At 36.6% G+C, this 23,063-nt stretch overlaps 1 protein-coding gene across 2 annotated transcripts in view; it reads left to right on the top strand.

Annotated features, from left to right (window-relative positions):
- GNB1 (G protein subunit beta 1) overlaps window positions 1-22,192 on the top strand; it is a 42,938-nt gene extending 20,746 nt beyond the window's left edge. Inside the window, exons 4-13 of one of the 2 annotated variants that reach the window (XM_075721445.1) lie at window positions 6,801-6,908; window positions 7,586-7,624; window positions 9,453-9,559; window positions 11,334-11,397; window positions 13,635-13,797; window positions 16,480-16,546; window positions 18,120-18,321; window positions 18,718-18,934; window positions 21,655-21,766; window positions 22,157-22,192. In XM_075721445.1, the coding sequence (XP_075577560.1) occupies window positions 6,852-6,908; window positions 7,586-7,624; window positions 9,453-9,559; window positions 11,334-11,397; window positions 13,635-13,797; window positions 16,480-16,546; window positions 18,120-18,321; window positions 18,718-18,934; window positions 21,655-21,761 (1,023 nt within the window). In that variant the 5' untranslated portion in view covers window positions 6,801-6,851 and the 3' untranslated portion in view covers window positions 21,762-21,766; window positions 22,157-22,192. Of the gene's footprint in view, window positions 1-6,800; window positions 6,909-7,585; window positions 7,625-9,452; window positions 9,560-11,333; window positions 11,398-13,634; window positions 13,798-16,479; window positions 16,547-18,119; window positions 18,322-18,717; window positions 18,935-21,654; window positions 21,767-22,153 lie in introns of both variants that reach the window. The other variant, XM_075721444.1, reaches the window with a different exon arrangement.
- The last annotated feature ends 871 nt before the right edge of the window (window positions 22,193-23,063 follow it).

Below are 23,063 nucleotides of genomic sequence, written 5' to 3'. Positions count from 1 at the left end.
TTCCAGACTATAACTTCAAATGTTTCTGCCTCTTGTGAAGCCCCTTAGTCTGTGAGGCACAGTACTAGTTAGCCATGTGTTGTGTAGAAATTGTTTCCTCACTTAAATTTGTTACTTCCAATTACTAGGTGTTTATGTGTTTTTCAAAAATCAAGCAGCAAGCTAGCCCCTGTCTCTTTCTCTAAACCTGTCTTCTGAGGTGTTCTCTAATTAGTTACCGTGGTCAACCCTAGACACCTCCAGTGTTCTTTTTTGGAAGAGCAGAAACTGAACACAGTGTTCCCAGTGTAGACAAACCATTGCTTTTACTCAGTGGCATTTTGATGTTTTCAGAGTTTTCTGTCCTATTTTCTATATAACCTCTTGTTTTGTTTTAACCAGTGCTGGGTATTAAGCCAATGTCTTTGAGCTATTCAGTCCATGTTCTACAGGGTTTTTTTTTTTCCCCTTCAAATCAAGTTTGTATCACAGAAGCTTGTGTGATTCTGTACACTTCTTATGTTGTGTTCCTGTATACTTTTTCTATGATTTCTAACTTCTAAAATTACCTATACTTTCTTTTTTTGGCAATCACTGTATCTGGAGATGTGTGTACTTCAGGATCAGAAGGCAGCCCTGAATTTTTTTGTCTTCTATTTTGGATCACGTAAATGGGAGAGAGAACATCTCAAATTTGTTCCACAAGCAATTCTGATCTTACTTACTGTGTTTTCTGTTGAACAAAAGTCAAATAGGAATCAATATATACTTCTGATTAAATAACAAAAAAACCCTCAGCTTTTCAAAGCCAATATGATGTCAAAACATGGGAACTAACAGTGGCTTGTGTATAATTCCTTTGTCATTGTGAAAATGTACAAGCTGCTGTGCATGTTGCTAATAGGATTTATGGTATCTAATAGATTAGCACAGCTTCATTTAATCAGATGACCTGCTATGAGACTGTCTGGTAGGCATAACATGAACTTACTATTAAGGCTGTAAAGTTTTGGCTCTGTTTTTGCAAATGATGTGTTTTGCTTATCTTCTGGCTGTTTCGTACACATTGGAGTGTTGCGTATTAGCAGAAAAGATGTTGAGGGAACAAATACCAGACAGCCTATTCATTTGGAGAAAGGTGATTTGGTTAACCTTCTTAGGAAATTACTGTACTTGAGTAATACTCCAACAATATAAATTTAAACCCTCTATGCTACCAGACTTTGCATCAACAGTGGCTTGGTGGGATTACTTTACTTTTTGGTAGTAGTAATGTGTAGTAAAAATACCTTGTAGCAAACAAAGTTTGGCCATCAAGGGACAGAAGTTCTAAATATTTGACTTAGTGATAGCTGTGATTTCAAATCTGTGTTCTCCTCTTTTAATCTGTAGAAATTATTCACAGGACAGGCTATTTAGGAGAGGATGGGAGACTCCATTTTTTATTCTTTTTTATTCTTTTTTTTTTTTTTTTGTAGGAATAGTGTGAGAAAATGAAATAACAAAGTGTTCAGTAAACATTGCCTCATTGCTGTTACCAGGTAGTTTTAGAGAGGAATCATGTTTAACCCAAGAATATGTCTTTGGATGAGTTGTATTCAACTTCCCATTTCTCTTATAATGTAGGGAAGCATCAGTCTACATATAAATGTGATGGCATTAATGATACCTTGGTTTCAGTAAGTGGACCTAATTAGATAAACAGCTTGAGCTCTGGAAAGGACATGGAAGCTGTAACAATGAAATGAGTGAATGTGAGTTCTTCCATAGTCTTTGAATTGTTCTGTCATTGTTCTCCAAGTAGTGAGCTTTACCTTTAAATTAGAATTATTATACTGTGATCCTAAGTATATCTCCGTTTGCAGGAAGTATGTGGAAGTTTTGAAGATTTCATAAGGCTTTCTATTCAGTTCAAAGATTCTGTGCAGAATCGTTCAACGTAGAATTGACTGCTCGGACATATATAACTTTCCTCTTACATAGGAATATAGCTCATGTAGCTTAGAGAAAAACAAACCCAGAAGTTGTTACTTTGAGATGAGTGACGTGATAAATCCTTTTGACATAATTGAATTGTGAAGTTTGAGATGAGTGACATGATAAATCCTTCTGACATAATTGAATTGTGAAGTTTTATCATATATGGAAAGTAACAAATTAGGAAAATCAAGTATTGACTTCACCTATGTGGGAGGAACAAAGTGATTCTATGGGTAACTTGTAAGAAGAGATTAGAGACTTGGGTCATTTGGAGTAGTGAAGAATAGTAAACTACCTTGCAAGTATGCATATTGTTGTCCCTAGCAAGAAGAGAATTATCTACAAGGTATACTTGTCAACAAGATTAGGGGGAATTAGGCTTAGAGCAGAGACACTTAAGCACTTTGGCCTCTGGAAAGGTCTTGAGTGAGTTCAGCAGAGTGAATGTGTTATTCTCGAGAAGCCTGCCTTCAGGAACACAGTAACATATTCAAAAGAAAGCGAGGTAAGCATGAGTTTGGCTGCTACCTAGTTCTTCACAGCTATGGTGATAATTCGGAAAAAAAAAAAAAAGTGTGGAACTTGAGTAATGACTTTTTGCATGAGGCTTGCTTGATTTAGAAATTTAGTAACTTCTTTCAAAACCCTAGAAATAGAAGTGTCATCTGTATCAAGCTTACAGTTTCTCCTAGAAACCTTCTTTTAAAATGGGGTTAAATGTGTTTAGAACATGCCGAGAAACAACAATATATTATTTCATTATATTCAATTGTGCTAGGTTGCGATGAGCATAGATCATATATTGAACAGTCTCTGCTTGTTACTTTTGTGTCTGTAATATGAATAAATCTGTATAAAAATTTTGCATGTATCACGAGTGAGAATAGATAAAAATACTTATTTTCTATACATTCTCCTTACTTGTTGTTCCTGCTCTTTTAAAGATTTTTTTTTTTAAATGCTAGATACTAGTAAGCCCTGCTGATTTACAGTATAGCTGAAAACTATGCAAGAGGATGGAACCCTTTTTTCCCCCCATAGATCTCATATTTCTGCCATAAATTTAATTGCCTAAGACTCAGCGTAAAAGAAATAGAGGAATAGCCAAGTTGGTTGGCTGGTTGTCCCATAAATTTTACAGTCTGCTTCAGAGAACTCCTATATTTTAATGCCCTTGTCTTCATTAGGATTTTTGTTTCCTGAGTGTGAGTTCAGTCATGTTGGCAGGAATTAGAACTTCCTGTTGATGTTTAAACAACAAAGACTACAAAGGGAATGTGGAAATCTGGTTTAAACAATTCCTATGGATGCTGTCAGAAATGCAGTTCAGATTTTGGAGTTGCTTGGAATGCATAAGGGCTAACTTGTAATTCTAGAAGTGTATCTAACCTTGAGATATGAACTTACCATATGGATATATGATAGTATGGATGGGAAAGACATCAAGGGTTGTATGCATTCAGCTACTAACTGTCATGCACCAAATATTGAAACTTGAGTCCTACCTAGCGAGTAACTGAAGGTCAAGATTCATAGAAGCTGCTTTCACAATAGGAGTTAAGTTCCTTGAACTCCTTGCTGCCTGTGATGATGGAGACTGTATCTTGCGTGTAGGTGTAAAGGTTTCTGTAGGGTTGGTAAACCATTTCAAAGTTGTTCATTAACAGGAGGCTTTCCTTAAAACATCAGTGAGTGACTGTGTTGATGTAGGGCTCACAAATAAAGCATTTTATGAGCTTAGCTGCACAGTACGTAGGGTAGGTTATGTATATGCATGTCTGACTAACAGTGTGGTAAAGTGCATTTATGAAATGACTCTGAAGGTTGGGTTCCATTAGTGTGTTTAGTTAACTTTTACAGATTGTGAAGGAGTTTGGATTTTTCTGCCCCTGTGTAAAGTGGGACTTAGAAGAGAATGGAGGCAAAGTGCTGAGGCAGAGTACCATCTTGAATTTGACATAAGAGTTGGGAATAGAACCTGTCTTGTGTAACAGAAGTATACGTAAGTGTAATGGAGGTTTTATTTGTGTGAAGACAGACGTGTGTGCTAGTTAAGCTATGATATCCCATCAAATGGGGAATGTGAATTATGTCCTTTCAGCTTCTTATACGGCTGTATCAATGTTACTGCAGAAGGCACTTGACGCTGTTGGATTGCTTCACCTGGCTTTGTCATTTGCAGTAGTACCCTTCAGTGCGTGCTATATTAAGCAATAAGGCACAAGCATGAAATAAGCTTGTATGATTTGTTTTTAAACTCAGCGTGTGCAAATGATCCAGAATGAAACGACAGCGTTCAGGTGCTGTGAAGTGAACTTTCTCAATATGACTTTTTTCCTAGGATTAGTGTTCATCTCCTTAGGCCTCTTCTTGTTCCATACAAAAGTTTTGTTTCATTTAAATGCAAGAGAATTCTATTGCATAGTGCACAAATCCTGGCGGAAATAAACTGGCACTGTTTTAAACTGTATGTTACAGGAGAACGTATCTGCTTTGATTGACATTAGATTATTCATCCTATGATATTTTTAAATAAAGCTGCATGTAAATCTTCAATGTAGTTACCTGTAACTCTGCAGCTGAAATTCTGGTGTCCTAAATCTTTGTCTTAATCCTGTCGCTGAGTTGCTGTGACCTTGAGCGGAACACTTAAGTTTTGGATCGTAATTTCTTTCTCTGAAATAGGCATGATAGCATCTCTAAATTCTTTGTACTCTGCATGGAGAGGTTGATATTTGCTTAGTGGGAAATGGGCTTATATATTAACTTAGAGAATGGCAGAAATAGAACTGGATATCAAAAAGCTAAAAGATCTGAAAATTTGCAGTTTCTTCTCAAGAACAGTCTTTAGAATTTCTTAATTCCTTTGTGACAAGAGTAGTGCATACAGTTTCACAACGTGTGTGACCTACGCAGGAGCTGTAGATGGTCATGACTGCATACTAGAAACTGTGTAGACACACCCAACCACAGTGTGTTTTGTCTTAAATGTAGAATGAACAAAACATCTTGAGAAACAAAAGAACATTCAAAAGAAAAGAAGGTGGTTATAGGATAATAAAACGCTCTTGATGGGTTTTGTCTTAACTGGATTTTGGACTAAGCTGAACAAGCAATCTTAAAGGGGCTTAAAGAACCCTGGAACCAGAAGAGAGAAAGAAGAGACCTAGTTTCACAATAAAGTGAAAGGGCTTTGAAGTTGTGTGAATGGAAGTTTGGAGATAGAAGCTAACTAAACTTCCTTTTCTAAGATATTTTGGGTTTCAGAGAAGAGTATAAATTTGTAAATGATGGTATGACAAGATCTGACAGTTGTTCCTTGAGGTCCTTGGTTTGGAATACTAGCTACTACAAAGAGAGCTCTCCGATAAGTCTGGTTATATGGGATAGCAATATTTAGGGTGTGTTAAAGTCTTAACTCTTTTGAAACTTCTTCTGACGGTGATGTTTGCTCTACTGCTTTAATTTGCCTTCACAATATGTTCTCTGTTACTGTGACTGGATAAAAATTTGGAACTTATCCTCATCTTTCTCCTTGGGAAGGACTTTAGGAAAAAACCAAAACCCGCATGCTTGCAAAGATAAATAAGCTGATTAAATCTTAACAGAATAATATGCAAAGCTGCTAGCAAAGCATTTGCTTTGTTTAATAGTAGAGGGTCAATTCTGGCCAATAAAATGTTCTAAAAACACACTACCAGTGTTTATTTATAAACTCCAGGTGCTCCATGTAGCATTTGAAAATGGAAGCAATTATCTTGTTCTGCAATATATGATAAACTTCATCAGTGTGTTTCTTCAGCATCTTATATTGGTATCGGGCTGCAGAGGTTGTTTTAAAACAAAACATCTAATGGCAGCTGAGTTTTAGGTATGGAATGCTAATGAAAATGCCAACAATATCTTTCTGGAACAGTGACTTCTAAAGATAAGCGTAATGGAAAATATCTATATGCTTATTATATTGGAAAACAGTCCAATAGTTGAGGAACTCTACAGGCAATAGTTGAGGGTGTTCAGTGATAGTTATGTTTTATTGAGTCTATCTTGCTGGCTACAGAGCACAGCAGATGGAGGGATATATGTTAGTAATTTGGTGCTTATTTATGCTAGGAAAATAGAGTCTTAGAGGGGGAAAAAGTCTGTTGGCAGTGGTTTCTCAAACTCCTCCCTTCAACCTAAGATTCAAAAAATACTAATTTTATCTGACAGCATGTTAATGTTAGAATCCATTCTGGAAATCTCAGGGAGACATTTTAGCAATTAACAAGTAAAAACCTGAACAATACTTGTGAGTGATCTCCTTCTATCCAGAAATCAGAACAACATTTCTCATAACGACCATGTTACAGATAGCGTTCATAATAGGTCTTTTTACAGCATTTTGCAAGTGTGTATGTCAGTCTGTAAATACTTAAGGTGCTTATTCTTTGATAGGAGGATTCCTTACTCTATTCTCAAGACCTACAGAGAAGTTCTGACTTTCATGTCTAACACTAGTGTTATCTGCTGGTTCACTCTTGGGAAATTTGAGTTTATACTAAACTGAATCGGAAAAAACCTAATGAAAAGAAATGGGAGGGAAAAAAAAAGAGGCCTAGAGGAAAGGAATAAGTCTAAATTACATTTTATATACTGTGGCTGGAAAAAAGCTGAACACATTTGTGTGTGGCAATACCTTATTCTGAAGAGATTTCAGAGAAATATTTGCATCTGTATCCCAGTACTTATAAACCAGTCTGCCTTTTTTTCAAGTGCTGTTTGAGATGGTTGAAAGGACTTGTCTAATAATTTCAAGCTATTACTTCTACTAATTCTCATTATTGTCACCTGTCTTTCAGATTTCTGGTTGTTTCAGAGGTGGCAGTGAAGCACACCTTTAGCACAGGAAAATGAGTGAGCTTGACCAGTTACGCCAGGAGGCTGAGCAACTGAAAAACCAAATCAGAGTATGTATTGTATCAGTGGATCTTGAAGCCACAGTACAGATGAATGGTCGTTTGTGCATCTTGAGAACAGACACGGACAGAAATGATGCATTAAGTTAAATATTTTCACAATATCAAAGTTAATGTCATAGATATTTAGAAGGGGCAAGCACATGTAACTAATTTAGGAAATTACCTTTTGGTCTTTAATATTGCTTAGAAAGTAATAGTTCCACAAATAATGCACAAAATGGATTAGACCAAAATGAATGTTTACTGAGGCTTTTCTGAGCCAGACCATAACCAACGTTAAGCAACCTCCTGCTTAAAACAAGGTCAGCTATAAGGTTTTTCAGGGCTTTGTCCAGGTCTTGCAAACCTCCAAGAATGAAGACTGCACAGCCTGTCTGGACAAGCAGTTCCATTGCTTGACTGTCTTCATGGTGAAAATCACATTACCTTTCTCTCAAAAGAAGAAGAAAATTTTGAAGTTAAATGCTCAATATGCTCAGTGTGTTTTGACAGCAGACAGCATATTATGTTCATGCTGCAGTTAGGATGGGTCCTCTCTGGATGACAAGCAGAAATACTTTCTGAACCTTGTTTTGAGGGTGCTTGATCAACTTGACAAAACAGAGATAGAGTATAAAGAAGTATACAGAACTTCTTCTGACTTCTGTAACTTTCTTCTGTTGCAGGATGCTAGGAAAGCATGTGCAGATGCCACCCTGGCTCAGGTAAGCGTTTAAGAGGTTAGCGTGAATTATGAAAAATTTGTCTCCTTTACAAAAAGAAAATATGGTGTTAAGAAGGTCTGTGCAAGTGAATCTTTCTTGCCTCCTTTATCAATTTTTTAATTTTGCCTTAGGTACTTATTTTTTCCAGAAATAAGTACATTGTTTATGTTTGTCCAGTTTCTGAGAGCAGTAGCCTTGAGCAGTAGTTTCTTTAAGAAGTGACTCAGGGCACATCTCTACTGCTCAATGGAAAATAACGCAGGGAAGCCCAAGTGTTCTGCTACTATGGTAGTAGTACAGTTGCATTACCATGATAATCCGAACCATAAGACCTGCTGAGGTTAACCTATTTACTCATTTCCACACGATGCTGCACTTATGTCTGAACTGCTTCGGAACCTGAGCTAATACCTTTGCATCTTGCTGTACTGTCACATTTTGATCCTGTTGGCGTGGCTTCAGTCAACATTGACTTGGGGAGAGGGAAGTCTGTACTCTAGGGTACATGTCATGGAGATATGGTGGGGTTTTTTTCCAGAAATCTGGTAGGAATTTAGACTGAAACAGATTATTATGGCATTGGAAGAGGGGGCAAGCCTTTGTTTTTCCTAGATATATCGTTAATCAGTTTACTCTTGTCTCCTACTTCAGTCCATTTGCTTGAATGCTGACTGTTAATCCTCTGTGTCTGATTTAACATAGTTGGTACAGAAGTGATTGATGTCAGTTTATTAATTTAAAATGTCACTAAAATATCAAGTAAAAAAGGTAATACCGATATTTATTTGAGTGTACATATCTTGTGATCTCATTTTATGTGAGGCATGATGTTGAGTATTTTCCAGGGCGAAAGTATGGGGTGGGGTGGGGGAACCCCAAACCAAAACACAACAATAAAACCCCCAAAAAGCTTCAGTATTAGTTAATATGAGAGACACCCACCATGAGAGGAGTTTTATGTCAGGGAAACATTCTTATCTGTTCATCTGAGTCCTAAGCTGTGTTAGTAGCCTTTGAAAAGAAGCGGAGATCTTTGCTCAAATGCACTTGCTAAAGAATTTTGTAACACAGAGACATGAGAAGTGTGCAGACATTACCCATAAAATAAACTTACAAACTCTTGGATTTGTTGTGATGTGTACTATTTACAGTACTAGAAATGCTTGTGCTGTTTTGTTTTGTAGGTTTGTGGTTTTGTTTGTTTTTTTTTTTCCCCCCAAACTGGTACTTCCCTCCAGACTGGAGGACTTTATATTAAATTTAACCATTTAAAGACAGCTAAACTGATTATTTCCTCACTTTGCTATTCACTTATTTCAGAGATTACTTTTATCTTCAAGAAGTTAAATAAATCAGGAATACTATGAATTTAGTAATCCTATACTTGGAAGGGAAGGCCATTTGGATCTGAGAGAGAGTTATTCATCCTTTAAAAGTGGAGACATGTTTAAAGCCTGATAAACTTCCCCACACCCACCATTCTTGGGGGGGGGTGGGGGGAAGGGGAAGTTAGACTACCACACTTATCTATACAGGAGTAGAAAGCCCAGATTAAAGGTCTGAAATCCTAGAAGTCCAAGAAGATATGACCTAAACAAAGTAATTTGAGAGTCTTTATAAATGTGATAGGTTGCTTTCTTCATTTGATAAAGTCGTACGACAAGATGATGTAATTCTTGATGAGGCAATTTTTAAAAACTCAGTCGATATTCAAAATATGGGACTTTGGTCTGCATTGGAATGCTCATTTAAATGTAATTGTGTATGATACGTTACTTTTGGAAGTATGAAGTGAAAAATTTAGTGTATGACACCGTTCCTCTTTTAGATCACAGCCAATATTGACCCAGTGGGGAGAATTCAAATGCGCACTAGAAGAACACTCCGGGGACACCTGGCCAAAATTTATGCAATGCACTGGGGGACTGATTCCAGGTGGGTGCTAGTGATACAAAACTGGATCATGTGGCTTCACTGTTCTTTGGAAAGTTGAGTGCACAGGACTGTTATTTTTCCTGTTCCTACCACTAGGAACAACTAATTCCAAGAGAACTCAGCCAATCAAGAGAATTCAGAAACACTTAATATCACTTTTTTCCTCCTAATGTCTGGTTTTTTTGTCATCCAAATCTAAATTTGGTGCCAAAATACCAGTTTTCATCTACTTGCCTGAAAAATGTAGTTGTGGCACCATATGAATTCTGAGGAACTGTGGAGATAGAGTAGATTTCATTATCAGTTTTTTTTTTTTTCCTTAAATGCTTCCTGTTAACTGCTGATGTTCAGTTAGAGAGAAACTAAATGATACTAGTATCAGCTACTTTCATTCTCTTTTCTTTAGAAGAATTTTAAGGCACACTAATGGCAGCAAATTTCCAAACTTCAGTTAAAATAATATGTTGCTGCTTCCTTGCAGGAACAGATTTAAAAAAAAATCCCATTAGGAATTTTTAAGTTACAGCTAAGGAGTTTGTAAGTTACAGCTAGCCTCTTTCTGCTCAGCAGAGATTTTCAAAGGAAGCTTGATGTTGTTAAAGTTACCTTCTTACCAAATCTGTGTAAACAAGCTGTGCCTGATGAAAGAACTGCATGAACTCTTGTGTGTATGCATACAGTAAATATACTAAAGCAAAATAGCCAACTGCTTAACAAAGTATGCGTCATGATGATGAAAAATAATTCATGATGTGTTATACTTTTAGTTTCTGAATTGCTTAGTACTTAAAAATCACCTCAGTTTTCTATGCCTGTGAAATAAGCTAATTTCACAGATATGTAGAATTCATTGCTTCAGGCATCTCTTTGGCACGTAGCTTATTTAAAAGATGGGGATTCAATTTCTTGTTTGGCAAACATTGTTTCAAGACAGCTCTAAAATATAACATAAAATAAAAAAATTAATGCAAAGAGACTGGAGTACTTCAATGATTGCAGTGTATTGTTCAGCTTGGAAATGATCAGAAGAAGATGCACAAAACAAATTTGAATACCATACTGGAGTATATTATCCAAAATTACTTGAAAATTCTGTATAGTCTTCACACTTTCTGTGTCGGTATACTTGATCTATCTTTAAACACATTAAAAGCAGGTAAGAGCTCTGAACAATGAATTAGGTGCATCAAGTTTCAAACATGATTGCTGGGTGGGGGATTAAGGTGGTGTTGATTTAGAATAAAAATCTTCCTAATGCTCCCCCTTCCATTACTGATATCTTTGCTGCGTTTCATTTTCATTTTCATTTCCATTGTATTTCAGCGCTGACATTCAGGGGTTCTGGATGTGTTAGAACTTGAATTTCTGTTTTAAAAAAAGGAAAAAGGAAAACATGTTGATAGTGTAGATTCCCAGACTCAATGAATCTGAAGCCTGTGTGTAGAATACAGAAGCACCGATTCCATGCAAGTTTTCTCCCTCAGTTTTCAAGATTGAGATGTTGGTTACATGGCTACAGTTTTTTTCTGTTTTTTCTGTAGTCCGAATGTGTTAACATGCAAGTGTTCCATCGCACACTTCCATAATGTTTAGCATTGAAACTGAGTATTTGCAAAATTATTTTTATAGTGCTAATAACTGAATTGGGTAATGTCACACTGTACTGAAATGGTTTCAAGTACTTTGGCCTTGATAGTGGAGACAAATGCCATCACAAAGATGTTCCTTCTTGTCTTCCTGCAATGATTGTGTTTACCTCCTGTCTCCCCTCTAGGCTTCTAGTTAGTGCCTCCCAGGATGGCAAACTTATAATTTGGGACAGCTATACTACAAACAAGGTAAGACTAACTGATATGTTGCTGTGTAATTGAATTGTAAATACAAAGGAGGGAAATGTTACCTGTCATGGTTTTGGCTGCATTACTTTCATACTCCTAAGACTAAATTTTGAATTCTCCGAACCAATAAAGTTTGAATTTAAAGAATATAGCCATGTCTTAAGTGCTCTGTGTATGGAAATGTGCACCACAAATGGAAAAAACAATGAAATACTTAATCCTAGAGAATGTTTTGATTTGTTTTGGTACTGCAGAGAAATTGATCAACAGAGAGCAAGAAATAACCAGCACGTTGCACCCGAAGGGTCAGAGATTTAAGCATAGCCATAATAGTTTGTTGTCTGCAGTTAAGTATTGAAAGACCTGATATATGTAATGGGTCATCACTTTCTGGCTGCAATCACATGATGTAGTTCAGAATTACTTTTACTTTCATATGGCAGGGATTGGTCTTTACTGGTTATGGTTACTGTTATCAGGGCTAGCAAGAATTCACATGTTGCCCCTTTGAGTTAGGTTGACAGAGCCGCTCAAGTCTGTTGTGCACAGGAGTATGGAACTGACTTTATTTCAGGTGGATTTTCCTGGCTTACCTCATCATAGCCTTAAAAACAATTTCGCGAATGCACTTGAGCAAATGGCATGTTACAGAGGAGAGAGAAGCAGAAACAAACAACTGCAGCAGCAAATCCTAAAGCTGGGGTTATTGTTGAATCCCAGTTGTGAAACTAATGAATCCATAACTTTAGTAAAGAGTAATAATACTGTTTGCAAAATAAAAATAAACCCTCCCTTTTTTGCCTTCATCCTCCTCCTTTGACCCCAGCCTGCAGGTAAATATGATCTAAATTACTGTTAAAAACTGAAAGATAAGATGGTAAAATAATCACTGTAGACCATGATTTCTATATTAGTATCTTCAATTCTTATATGAATGCTAATTAATCCATGGCATCATCAAGAGGCAGAGAGCAGCTTTCTTATCTGGGGGGAATGGAATCAGAGTTCATTACTAGACTGGTAAAATTATTACTAGAATCAGAAATAGAACTCTTCAGCTGCAAAAACATCCTTCCCCCATACCTCTTGGCAGTATTGATTCAGTGAAATAGCAATTGAGTTAAAAACACACATGTGCCCCCACCCCCAAAAGAAATAAAAAAACCCCAAACAAACCAACCCCCCAAAAAAACCCAAACCACAAACAGTCTGGAATTATAGGTAACAAATAGCTTGGTGTTGAAACAGTATTTAATTTGACTAGGTAGCACCCAGAAGCAGTTAATGCAAATATACTTGAATGGTAGTCTGCAGATGTTCTCTTGGCAGTTGCAGCACACATTGGAAGTAACACAGGTGTCATAAATATGATCTTTTCCTAATGATAAAATAAAATGGCTCAAGGTGAATATTCCAATGAGTTCCTTGGTAGAAGACTTCCAAAAATGAGCTGGTTGTGGTTTTAGTGCAGGGTATTGTTCTTTGAACTGCTCATTGCTGCAGGATCACTGATTATTGTAGCAGCAGAGGAACAATCAGTAATCTTTACTGTTTACTTAAGAAATGCAGGAAGATTGTTAATATTGCATGAAATCTCACAATATGTATAAGGATATGATCCCCTTTCTTAAAGATGTTAGGAACAAATTTGAAGGATGAATGCAACAAGTTAACAAGACAGAACAGGTTTAGCTTCAATAATTTTTAAAATAAAGGTATTTGAGCACGGAATGACAAGGAAACGTGGGGTAGTTATTTAAATGTGAAGCTTGATTGCTTGCAGTGGGTTTCCAAAGAAGGATTTAAATGCAGTGAAAATAGCGATTTCCTTACTTGTTCATTCATAGCATAGCATCTAAGCCTGGAATTGGCAGTTTTGCTGACTGTACTTGGAAGTCAATATTTGCCTGAACCTATAATAAACCAATAGTAATCAGAGCACTGAAATGAAATAATTTAGTTTTTACCAAAATTGCTGATTAAACTGGATTCAGGAAAGGCAAATCTGAGGTTTTAATTATGTCATTACTTGGTCTGACGAGCTATATATGCAACTTGCCCTCAAAATAGTTTGATACTCAAACAGCCAAAGACTTTTTTTTTTTCCCCACTGTTTTCTTCTTGTCCTTTTGACAAAAAGATGATGTATACCTTGAGACGCAGGTGAAAAACTTCCTGATGCTAAATTATTGGATCAGTTGTTTTGCAGATGAAATTTATTAATGTATCGGTTTCAGGTGCATGCTATTCCCCTGCGTTCATCTTGGGTCATGACTTGTGCATATGCTCCTTCTGGAAATTATGTGGCTTGTGGTGGTCTTGATAACATCTGTTCCATTTATAACTTGAAAACTCGTGAAGGGAATGTACGTGTCAGCCGTGAACTAGCTGGTCACACAGGTGAGTGCCTGTTCGGAATGATCTAAGTTACTTAAGCACATGGTGAAGATATTTTAAAAAAATCTTTTAAATATAATTTCCTATTTAAAAAGATATACTTCATTGTGCACCTCTATTTCTTGGGCAGGACCTTAGCTGCATACTGCCCGCTTTTTAAATGGCTCTTTCTCCCTCCTTTTTAAAAAAAAATTTAAGGATGATACTCTTTGAACAAAAGAAGTGTAATGAGAATGTATTTTAACTTTTCATAAGCAAGACGGCTGTCTTCTGATGGAGCTATTCTTTAGTTGCAGAGGTTTGAGTTCTCATTGCTTCCTCTTCTGTTTCTCCTTGTCTGCCTTCTCCCCAAAATACAGTAGCTTAATTTTTGCCTTCTGTTTCTAACGTGGACTGTCTTGTGACTGGTGAGAAGAGACAGGTAGACTTGTAGGCTTTGCCTGGTGAATTAGGGTATAAACTGTAGCTGCAAAGTTCTCTTAGTGACAGATGAAGCAAAATTTGTCTTGTTAGGTAAGAAGATTGTAGAAACACAGGTGTTAGAGTTTTTGAAGCAACAAAGTCCCTCATGGTGCTTAAAAGCTAGTGTTTTAAGTGCGGGGCATGAGTTGAAAATTTTTTATTCTGAACAAACCAAGAGACTCAGTGTCACAAAGTACCTTTAAAAGCAAATTCAGTGGCTGAAGATATTCTCGCTTCCTAAAGAATGTACAGTTAACAGAGATGAGCTTCTTATAACCTAGAAAATGTGAACTGCTTTTGTATATTGTCTGATAATGGACAGATTGTATTTTTATTTTTTTGTGAATGGGTTTGGAAATTTTTCAGAGGAAAGCCAGGTGGGTGGTTTCTTGAACTCCATTGAAAATTGAAACACTGGCTATTTAGTAGGCACTCTGGTATCTTGTAAAGTACTAGCATAGTACTGAGCCTGTCACACACATCAGTAGTCTTCCACATTCTTGTGGAATCAGTAATAGCTTAAACAGTCTGAGAAAGGGAATGGACTGTAATTAGCCATTTCTCCTAAAGCTGCACATCATCCTTATGGTCTTTTTGTTTCCACAAAGAGTGTAATCCAAAACACAGCAAAACAAAGGTAGATTGCTCTAGAGGCTGTCAGCTTGGCTCCAGAGAAAACCTCTAGCAGTTCTTTAGAGAAAATGTCAGGTGGGCTCTGTGTCTTGCTGGTTTTCTGCCTGATCAAGCCTCTAACCATACAGAGTAAAGAAAATGGTATAAAAACTGTTCATTTGAAGGAAAATAAGGTTACTTGGAACTGAATAGTTACACCTTAATGAATTTTTATACAGAAAAAGTTAAATGTGAGTTAAAGTACACTCAATGCTATTTAATTTTCTTTCGGCTGTTTTTCTTGCAAAGCATGATTTCTGTAATTTAGAGAAATTGTGTGCCCTGTGGGTGTAGTGAAGGGTGAGAGAATGCAGTGTTGATTTGACCGTCAAATAGCGTTTCTGATGTGACCAGTAAAGTGATTTGTAAGAAGGCAGTCTTCTATTCTTCCCCTGCCTCCCTCCTGCCCTCCAGGACACCGGGAAAATTGGAATGATGTTTGGACATGGGGAGCTTTGGTTTCCAGTGTGTGGCCCTGTGTGTGTATCAAAATACTGAAAAATATTTTAGCAATAGAGAGAGCGTTATTTCTATGATATTCTAGCTGCTTAATGGTCTTTACGGTTATAAACTGTATAGCTGGGAAAACATGGGTTTTTACATAACATGAAAAGCAGAATTTTGCTGTAATGCAAGGGACATCAAAAGAGTACACCTGAGCAGTTTGTGTGGAATCTTCTTGAACAGTTTCGATGAGCTGCTTTTCTGTTGCAGAATTGAACAGAGCCTATAGGCTGGAAGCTGGTGTTGGCAGGTTTTCATGTTTCGCTGTAGTTTGGGTTTTCAGAAGATGGTTGTGCTTTGTGAGGCAGAGGTGGCCGGCAGGACAGACTAATTTTGCAATCAGAGTTGTTGCGTTGATAGTTTGGCTTGTGGTACTTCAGTACAAAGACGCTTCAGAGCATTCAGATGAAATTCTTTGATGCCACTGGTGGGAAACATCCAACGTATATGCTCTGTTCTTTGTACTGACCGAGAAGGTAGTTTATTTTTTCTCAATAGTCGTATGATACAGTTGAGGTTGTAAGCATTTGTTGCTCCTGGATGCAGTGACCTACAGATCAACTTTCTTAGAAAGTTTAGGGTGTACGGTGCAGGGTTAACCTATACTTCTCTTCAGCTTGGCCAGTGGATTCCATGCTTTTGCCTCACTACTCCCTCTTTCTTTTCGCCGTCCTCCTCTCCCCTCTCTCTACCAAAAGAAAAATTGGTAAGGTATTTCCAAAACAGTGTCTACCCTATTTGGTTAAGCTGCTTAGTTTATTTTCTTTTGTGTTACAGACATCTTTGTTTAGGTCGACTTGCTGTGATACCAGTGTATCACGGTGCTAGTGTAGTGGCTGAATTGGGCATGGTCCGTAAAGAGCCAAAATACGTTTTGCCCAGAATGTTGGAGGCTCCTATATAAAATTTGTCTGTGTTGTATTTTAGGCTTATATAGTAGTTCTTGCCTCATCTTCAGGAGAGGAGGAAGCAACATATGAGCAAGCCAGTATGCAATGTGAAGAGTAATCTCTGGTCTTATTCATCAACTTTTTGTTTTGTTTTCAGGATACTTGTCATGCTGTCGTTTCTTGGATGATAATCAAATTGTTACCAGCTCTGGTGACACCACTTGGTAAGCAGTAAAATTTTGACATGATTGCTAGCAATGACTTTTCACAGCTATACTTGATTATTGAAGGAAACTTTATTCTTCTTAAACCTAATAGTCATCCAGAAGGCTAAATGTGATTAATTATTGTTCGTATGTCACGTTTTTACTAGTAATGGAAGACTTGGTCTTTCAAGTTTGTTAGCTTTGGCTGTTTAGTTATGCCCATGTTCTGAAGAGCCTAACCTAATTCTCTGTGTTAAGATGGAATGGGAAATTTTTTTTACTATAACTATTTGGCTTTCAGAAATAAGTGTATTAGACTAATGACTTTTCTCAAAGTTGTTTAGTATTCAGTATTTATTACTTAGAGTCATATTTGGATTTTTCTAATACAGAATTTAGTTTATGTTGCTATTCAGAAGGGCTCCTAGAAAATATTCTGCAGTGACAGTAGATGGGTTTTTTGAGGAGAATGTAGGTGTAGTCTTAATAATACTAGCTTCTGAACAAAAAAAGACCTCAATCTTTTTTCATAGATATTTCTATTACATCTAATTCTTAAAAGCATTACAGCTCTCTGAAGCAGCAGTTCTTATAGCAAAGGTTGTCTAATGAATAGCTCTCCTACACAGCGTCAGTCTCTTTGAATGCCCATCTACTAGTCCACTGATTCTGAGTAGCTATTGAATATATATGTTTGGTTTTTATACAAAAATGTTTCTAAATATGTGGTGGTTTGTTTTTGTGGTTTGGTTTTTTTTTTTTTTTTAAAGACCAAAAACCTAAACAGCATTTGTTAAAATTATGCTCTTTGTAAGAGAATACAGCTGCTTCAGGAGTTACTGTAGTAACTCTACAGTTGTCTGGATAACCATTTATCCTTGACATCACTTCAGTTCAGCCAAGCTCCAAAGTACAGTGTCAAAGTACAGTCATCTCTCATTTGCCTGGTGCAGAACTGCCACTGATGCGTCTGGTTTACTGAGAAATTGCAGAAATTAAAAATCTTTAGTCTTCCTTAAATGTTTAGATCTCTTGTTAGGGAGGTGATGGTGTTCTTTCATCCTTTTATACTCTTTGAGTATTACTGTAGTAGTGATTTTGCTGTCTTGGGAAAGTTGTGCAGCTTTAAAATGACAGACAAAATTCACAAAGTTATGCATACTCAGTGAGTTTTTAAAAATGAGAAATGCTGACTTGGCTTTTGCTGGAGCCTTACCACTGCTGCTTTAAATCAAGCTGGTAGCAGTACTGGACAATAGTCATTGGCATGTCACAAGAACTTGGCGTATAAACAGCCCTGAGTGTCAGTCATGAGCTTTTTTCACTGTTTTTTTCAATTTAAAACCCCTAATATTTTAAACTTGAAGATGGCTTTTAAAATCTTCCATGCACAATTATACTGTAACATAGCCAAATAGTTCAACAGATAATGTTTGGGTTTTCTACTCTCAGTATTTTTTTTATAATGCTTTTATGGAGTTTTACTTTTTAGCAGTGATATAAATGAACAGGTTGAGACAAAAATTGCTGTCTAGACCTTCTAATGGAGCACAAATGTGTTGATTTTTGCCTTTTTAATTATTCTTTGAAGCGCTCTCTGGGACATAGAAACTGGTCAGCAGACAACTACATTTACTGGGCACACTGGAGATGTCATGAGCTTGTCTCTTGCTCCTGATGCCCGGTGTTTTGTTTCTGGTGCCTGTGATGCCTCTGCCAAACTGTGGGATGTTAGAGAAGGAATGTGTCGGCAAACCTTCACTGGCCATGAGTCGGACATCAATGCCATCTGTGTATGTATCAACTTGAACAGAGGACATGGGATTGAAATTTATATTTTTATATTTCTCTGGTCTCAGCTCTTAAGCCTGTACTTGTATGATGTAGTATTATGGCCTATTTTCTTTAATTAATGTTTTTTGTAGCTGGGGAAAGTACCTGAAATTTGTACAACTTCAGATCCATTGTGGTAAATGGAAACAGTGGCTGTTAAAATAGTGTTTTTTCCACATGCTCTTAATTACTTCACTATTTTTGCCCATATTCCAGTAGTGGAGAGGTGTATAATCTTCTTTGCTGCTTTCTTTTTTTCTCTTGGTCTGTACAAAATGGTGTATTCAATGAGACAGAGGAATTGAGTCTGAAATCATGTATCTTTTTTCCTCTCCCCCTCTCTCCCCCCCTTAAAGTTCTTCCCAAATGGCAATGCATTTGCCACAGGCTCGGATGATGCTACGTGCAGGCTTTTTGATCTTCGGGCTGATCAGGAACTTATGGTTTATTCACACGATAACATCATCTGTGGCATCACCTCTGTAGCATTTTCCAAGAGTGGACGTCTCCTCCTAGCTGGTTATGACGACTTCAACTGCAATGTCTGGGACACGCTGAAAGCTGATAGAGCAGGTAGACCTTTTTGGTTTTAAACATTACAAACAGTGTGACGTACTGAATGTGAGTTGTCATATGCATAGACCTGTTAGCATTCCCTGTCTCAACTTTAAAACTCTGTGATAACCTGTTTTAGGATGACCAAAGATGAAAGTAGCTTAATGATGTTAATGGATAAATTCTGGAGGATAGAGGGGAACAATGGATGCTTGGGAACAGGAAGACTGCCATTAAAAATGAGGTTTTGTGGGTGGAGGGCTATTTTTTTCTTATGTTATAGCATTGTTTATGTATGAATTGTTCAAAGCAATTCAACATTAATGTTGCTCTTTATATAAAGGAAAATTTTTCCTGATATTTGTACCTGTAGAGACAACCAGCAAAACAACAAACATGGTGGAGGCTGTCTTGAGGAAATGAAGATGAAATTTACGGTCCAAAGATTAAGATAATTTAACTTTGGTTCTTTAAAATGAAAACTTTTATTAGAAAAAAGGAGAAAAGGTATAAATTAGGCCACAAATGTTTCCTTACTCTCATGAGAACAGGGGATGAGAATAAGGCCTTACTCTGTTACCAAATGAAGTAGTCTAGGCTTTTAAAATTATCCTAGGTGGGTTTTAAAAGCAAACAAAAAACACCAGCCAAGCAGAATATTCTTCCACATGCAGTTGAAAGATTAGGTGCAAGTACGTTATTTGATGAAAACTGACTCATTGCTTTGAGGGGAGGATGTACTGCAGGTGGAGAAGATATAAACTAACACATAATCCTGAACTAGACCAAGACAGTTTCCATTGGGTTTGTTAATTTCTGTCTCTAGGAACTTTGTTTTACCACTTGGATTTTATTCTTTGTTCCTTCCAAAATTCATGATAGTTTTTATAAGTGCTGAGAAGTTGAAACTGTGGACACACGGTTCACGTATTGTAAAATAGCATTTGGCTCTATTTGCAAGTTAATTGTGCCAAATACAATTATTTCAGTACTGAAATGCATCAGCTTTGTGTGTTGAGATTTGCAACCTGAGATTCTTGTGCTTTGATTATTGAGAACATAAATATGTATATAAGCCTGTATGGAGATAAATTGAGAAATTTCTCTTGATTAATGTCTAGGTTAGTTTACAATTGGCTGTATTTAAGTACTGTAGAAACAACTATGTGGATTTTCCTGTATTTTTTCTTTGAAAGACTTTAATTAACAAAAAGTATAGAAGGAGGTGATGATCTTTCTTACCAGCAGAAATGAGAAACAATTCTTTATACTGATCTGGGTTTACGGTCCACGTACTCATGAAGTATGATTCTTTATTGCCAAGTTTTTTAGAACTGATTTAAATAACTACTTTATCCAGTATTCTGCGTATTGAAATGTACTGAGCCTTAAGATTGCTGAGCAGATTTGACACTTCTATTGTGCCTGATTCTATATTAAACACCTTTATGGTTATGTATTCAGTTCAAATTGTGTAAGACTTTTTGGTGCTCTCTTTTGTTTTACCAAATTGCAGCACTTACTAATGTTGATGGTAGACTGAATTTTGATATATTAATGCTATTTCCACAGGAAATTCTAGGTAACTCCTAGGTACTCTTGTTAGCTCTGGCAGCTGGCTTCCGTATTGCACTGAATTTCTGAAGATTGTGCCATCCGCTTCAACACTTAGAATTTGGCTTCTGCTGCACAATTCTGTGCTGAGGCTTAGGCACTTGTATGGATTTAATAGGATCTGGAGATTAATGGTGTTACTTACGCTGCATTACCGCTTTTATAAAGTATATCAGAAATGTTACTTCTTCAAACATCAAGAATCTTTGTGTATGAAGGAGTCATTTTTACACTGAATTAACAGTTAAAAATATTAATTTTTAAACATACTAGTTTGTGCAAGAACCAAAACTGACCTAATTCATGTTCTGTATTGGAGAATAGTAAATGGAGGGGAAGAGCCCAAAATACAGATGAGGACAGTCCTATGAGCAGTGTAATTGATGTAGAAAGATTTATTTTAAGTATATCAAGAATCTCTTAGCTCAGTGCTGTGGACTGGAAAGAGCTTGAACATAATTAGGTTTTCTTTTTACCTCCTTAAAACTGTTAAATTAAAGGGAAGGGAGGAAAATGTTGTCTCCCTTAATTTTTCTGCTTAGTGTCTCAATTCTTTTTTTAATGGTGCTATAATTGAATTGTAGCAGATCTCCATATTGACAAATAGATTGTATGTAGGAGTTTAAGTCTTGTAAGTGGTTGTAAACACAGTAAGATAAAATTAGATGAAAAATGCTTTAGTGTTCATGACATAATTCAGCTTAACTTCTGATTTTACACATTAAAAAATTTTGTGAATCTAGCTGATCTTTATCACTATGGAGAGGAAATACTGAGAGCTATGCAATGCATGGTTATACTATGTTTATTGCTATGACATTGTCAGCAGAATTTTCAGGGCTGTGATTTCCCAACTCACAAGAAACAAGGTCATAATGTGGGGAATATACAAGGAAAATTTTGGAATAATGCATTTACTGAATTACCCCCTTGTGAACCCACCCAGTTATATCTAAGTTTGTGCTTATAAAACCAAAAGCATTTAAAAATTCCAACGATGTTTGTTCAGAATTTTTGAATGTATAGGTTGACTAATTCAAGCATGCGTGCCTCGGTGTTACTTGAACTGAAATATGAAATCATCAAAGTAATGTAATATGTTTGTTACATGTTCTTATTTATAGGTGTCCTTGCTGGTCATGATAACCGTGTCAGTTGCTTAGGTGTGACTGATGATGGCATGGCAGTGGCAACAGGATCATGGGACAGCTTCCTCAAGATCTGGAACTGAAGTAGGTAGGTATCCAATTAATTAAGGCTGTCCTTGTTTGGTATTCAGAATGCTTTTTTCCAGATCCAAACAGTGCTGGTTTACTGATGCTACAAGCTTATAGTTCAGATCAGGAAAGTCACTGGGGTGGAGGGTGAAATCAGTTTGTTTTCTTTAGAAGGCTATTTGTTTAATGTATGCAATGACATTTTTGTGATGAACTATTTTGGGCATATTTTATTTTCCTGGTAGGGATGACTGTAAGGTCTTTTTAATCTGGTTGGTAAATAAATGGCATTCTTGAAAATGGTGAGATAATGGCTAAATGCATTCAGTGGGTAGCAAGAGCAAAGCTTGAAACTTGATTGCAGTTCATCAAAGTGCAACTCTTAATAAATCTTTCTGTGTGTCAGAAGAGCGGCGGACTCCATGACTGGAAGAAGTTTCCAACGGTTGAAAATTAAAAATGATAGCATATCCAATCCAACCATACTAACTTGGACCCCCATCCTCCCCAACTTCAAAGGGCAAGATCTTTTCCGTCTCCTGTTGCTGAAATGAAGAGCACAATTACCTTTCCAAGAAGAATTTCTGTGTTGTAAGCAAAATGAAATTGTGCATTCCTTTTGGGACCATTTTTTTTTTGTCTTGAGAATTTAAAAATGAAACACTATCATAAAAGCATGACCAGAAAATAAACTTGAGCATAATTGTGAAACAGTTAGCTTTCACTGTAGTTTCCAAGTTGAGGTTAAGGACTTTATCTCACACACTTGCAAATTTTAAAGTCATGTTTGTAGCAGGATTTTTTTCAAGTTTCCTTTTTAAATACATTTCTTTATGTATTTAATTGAGCAAAACAAGGGAGTCCTAGCCCAGAGCACCTGGGGGTTGTTAACGCTGTAAATTTAGTACCTAATTTTTTTTATTTTGTTTTCTAGTATCACAGATAATTGTTGCACAAAACTTGGCATATATAGGATAATGTTAAGCAGTAAGGTAACCAAGCACATGCTGTAAAAGGTAATGAATGCTTGTTTAAAGAATCCTTTCACCTTTTATGGATAACAAATGCAATCCTTGGTCCCTCCTGCCCCCCCCCTTTTTCACCACACTGATTTTTTTTAATCTGTTTGTTTTGTCCACTTGGAAGGGCAGTTTATATATCCTAACACTATCCTATAAGTCTCAACAACCAGGAATCTCTGTTTTCAAAAGAGACCTATCCTACACTTGGGTATTGAGTCAATTCTTTGTGTATGAAATGATGTACAAATCAATGTTTTGAAAATAATGATCTTGAACTTTCTAAGTTAAACAAAA

Source organism: Pelecanus crispus, chromosome 15, assembly GCF_030463565.1.
Source record: "Pelecanus crispus isolate bPelCri1 chromosome 15, bPelCri1.pri, whole genome shotgun sequence".
Taxonomy (NCBI): Eukaryota; Metazoa; Chordata; class Aves; order Pelecaniformes; family Pelecanidae; genus Pelecanus; species Pelecanus crispus.
This window is presented reverse-complemented; position numbering and strand designations above follow the sequence as displayed.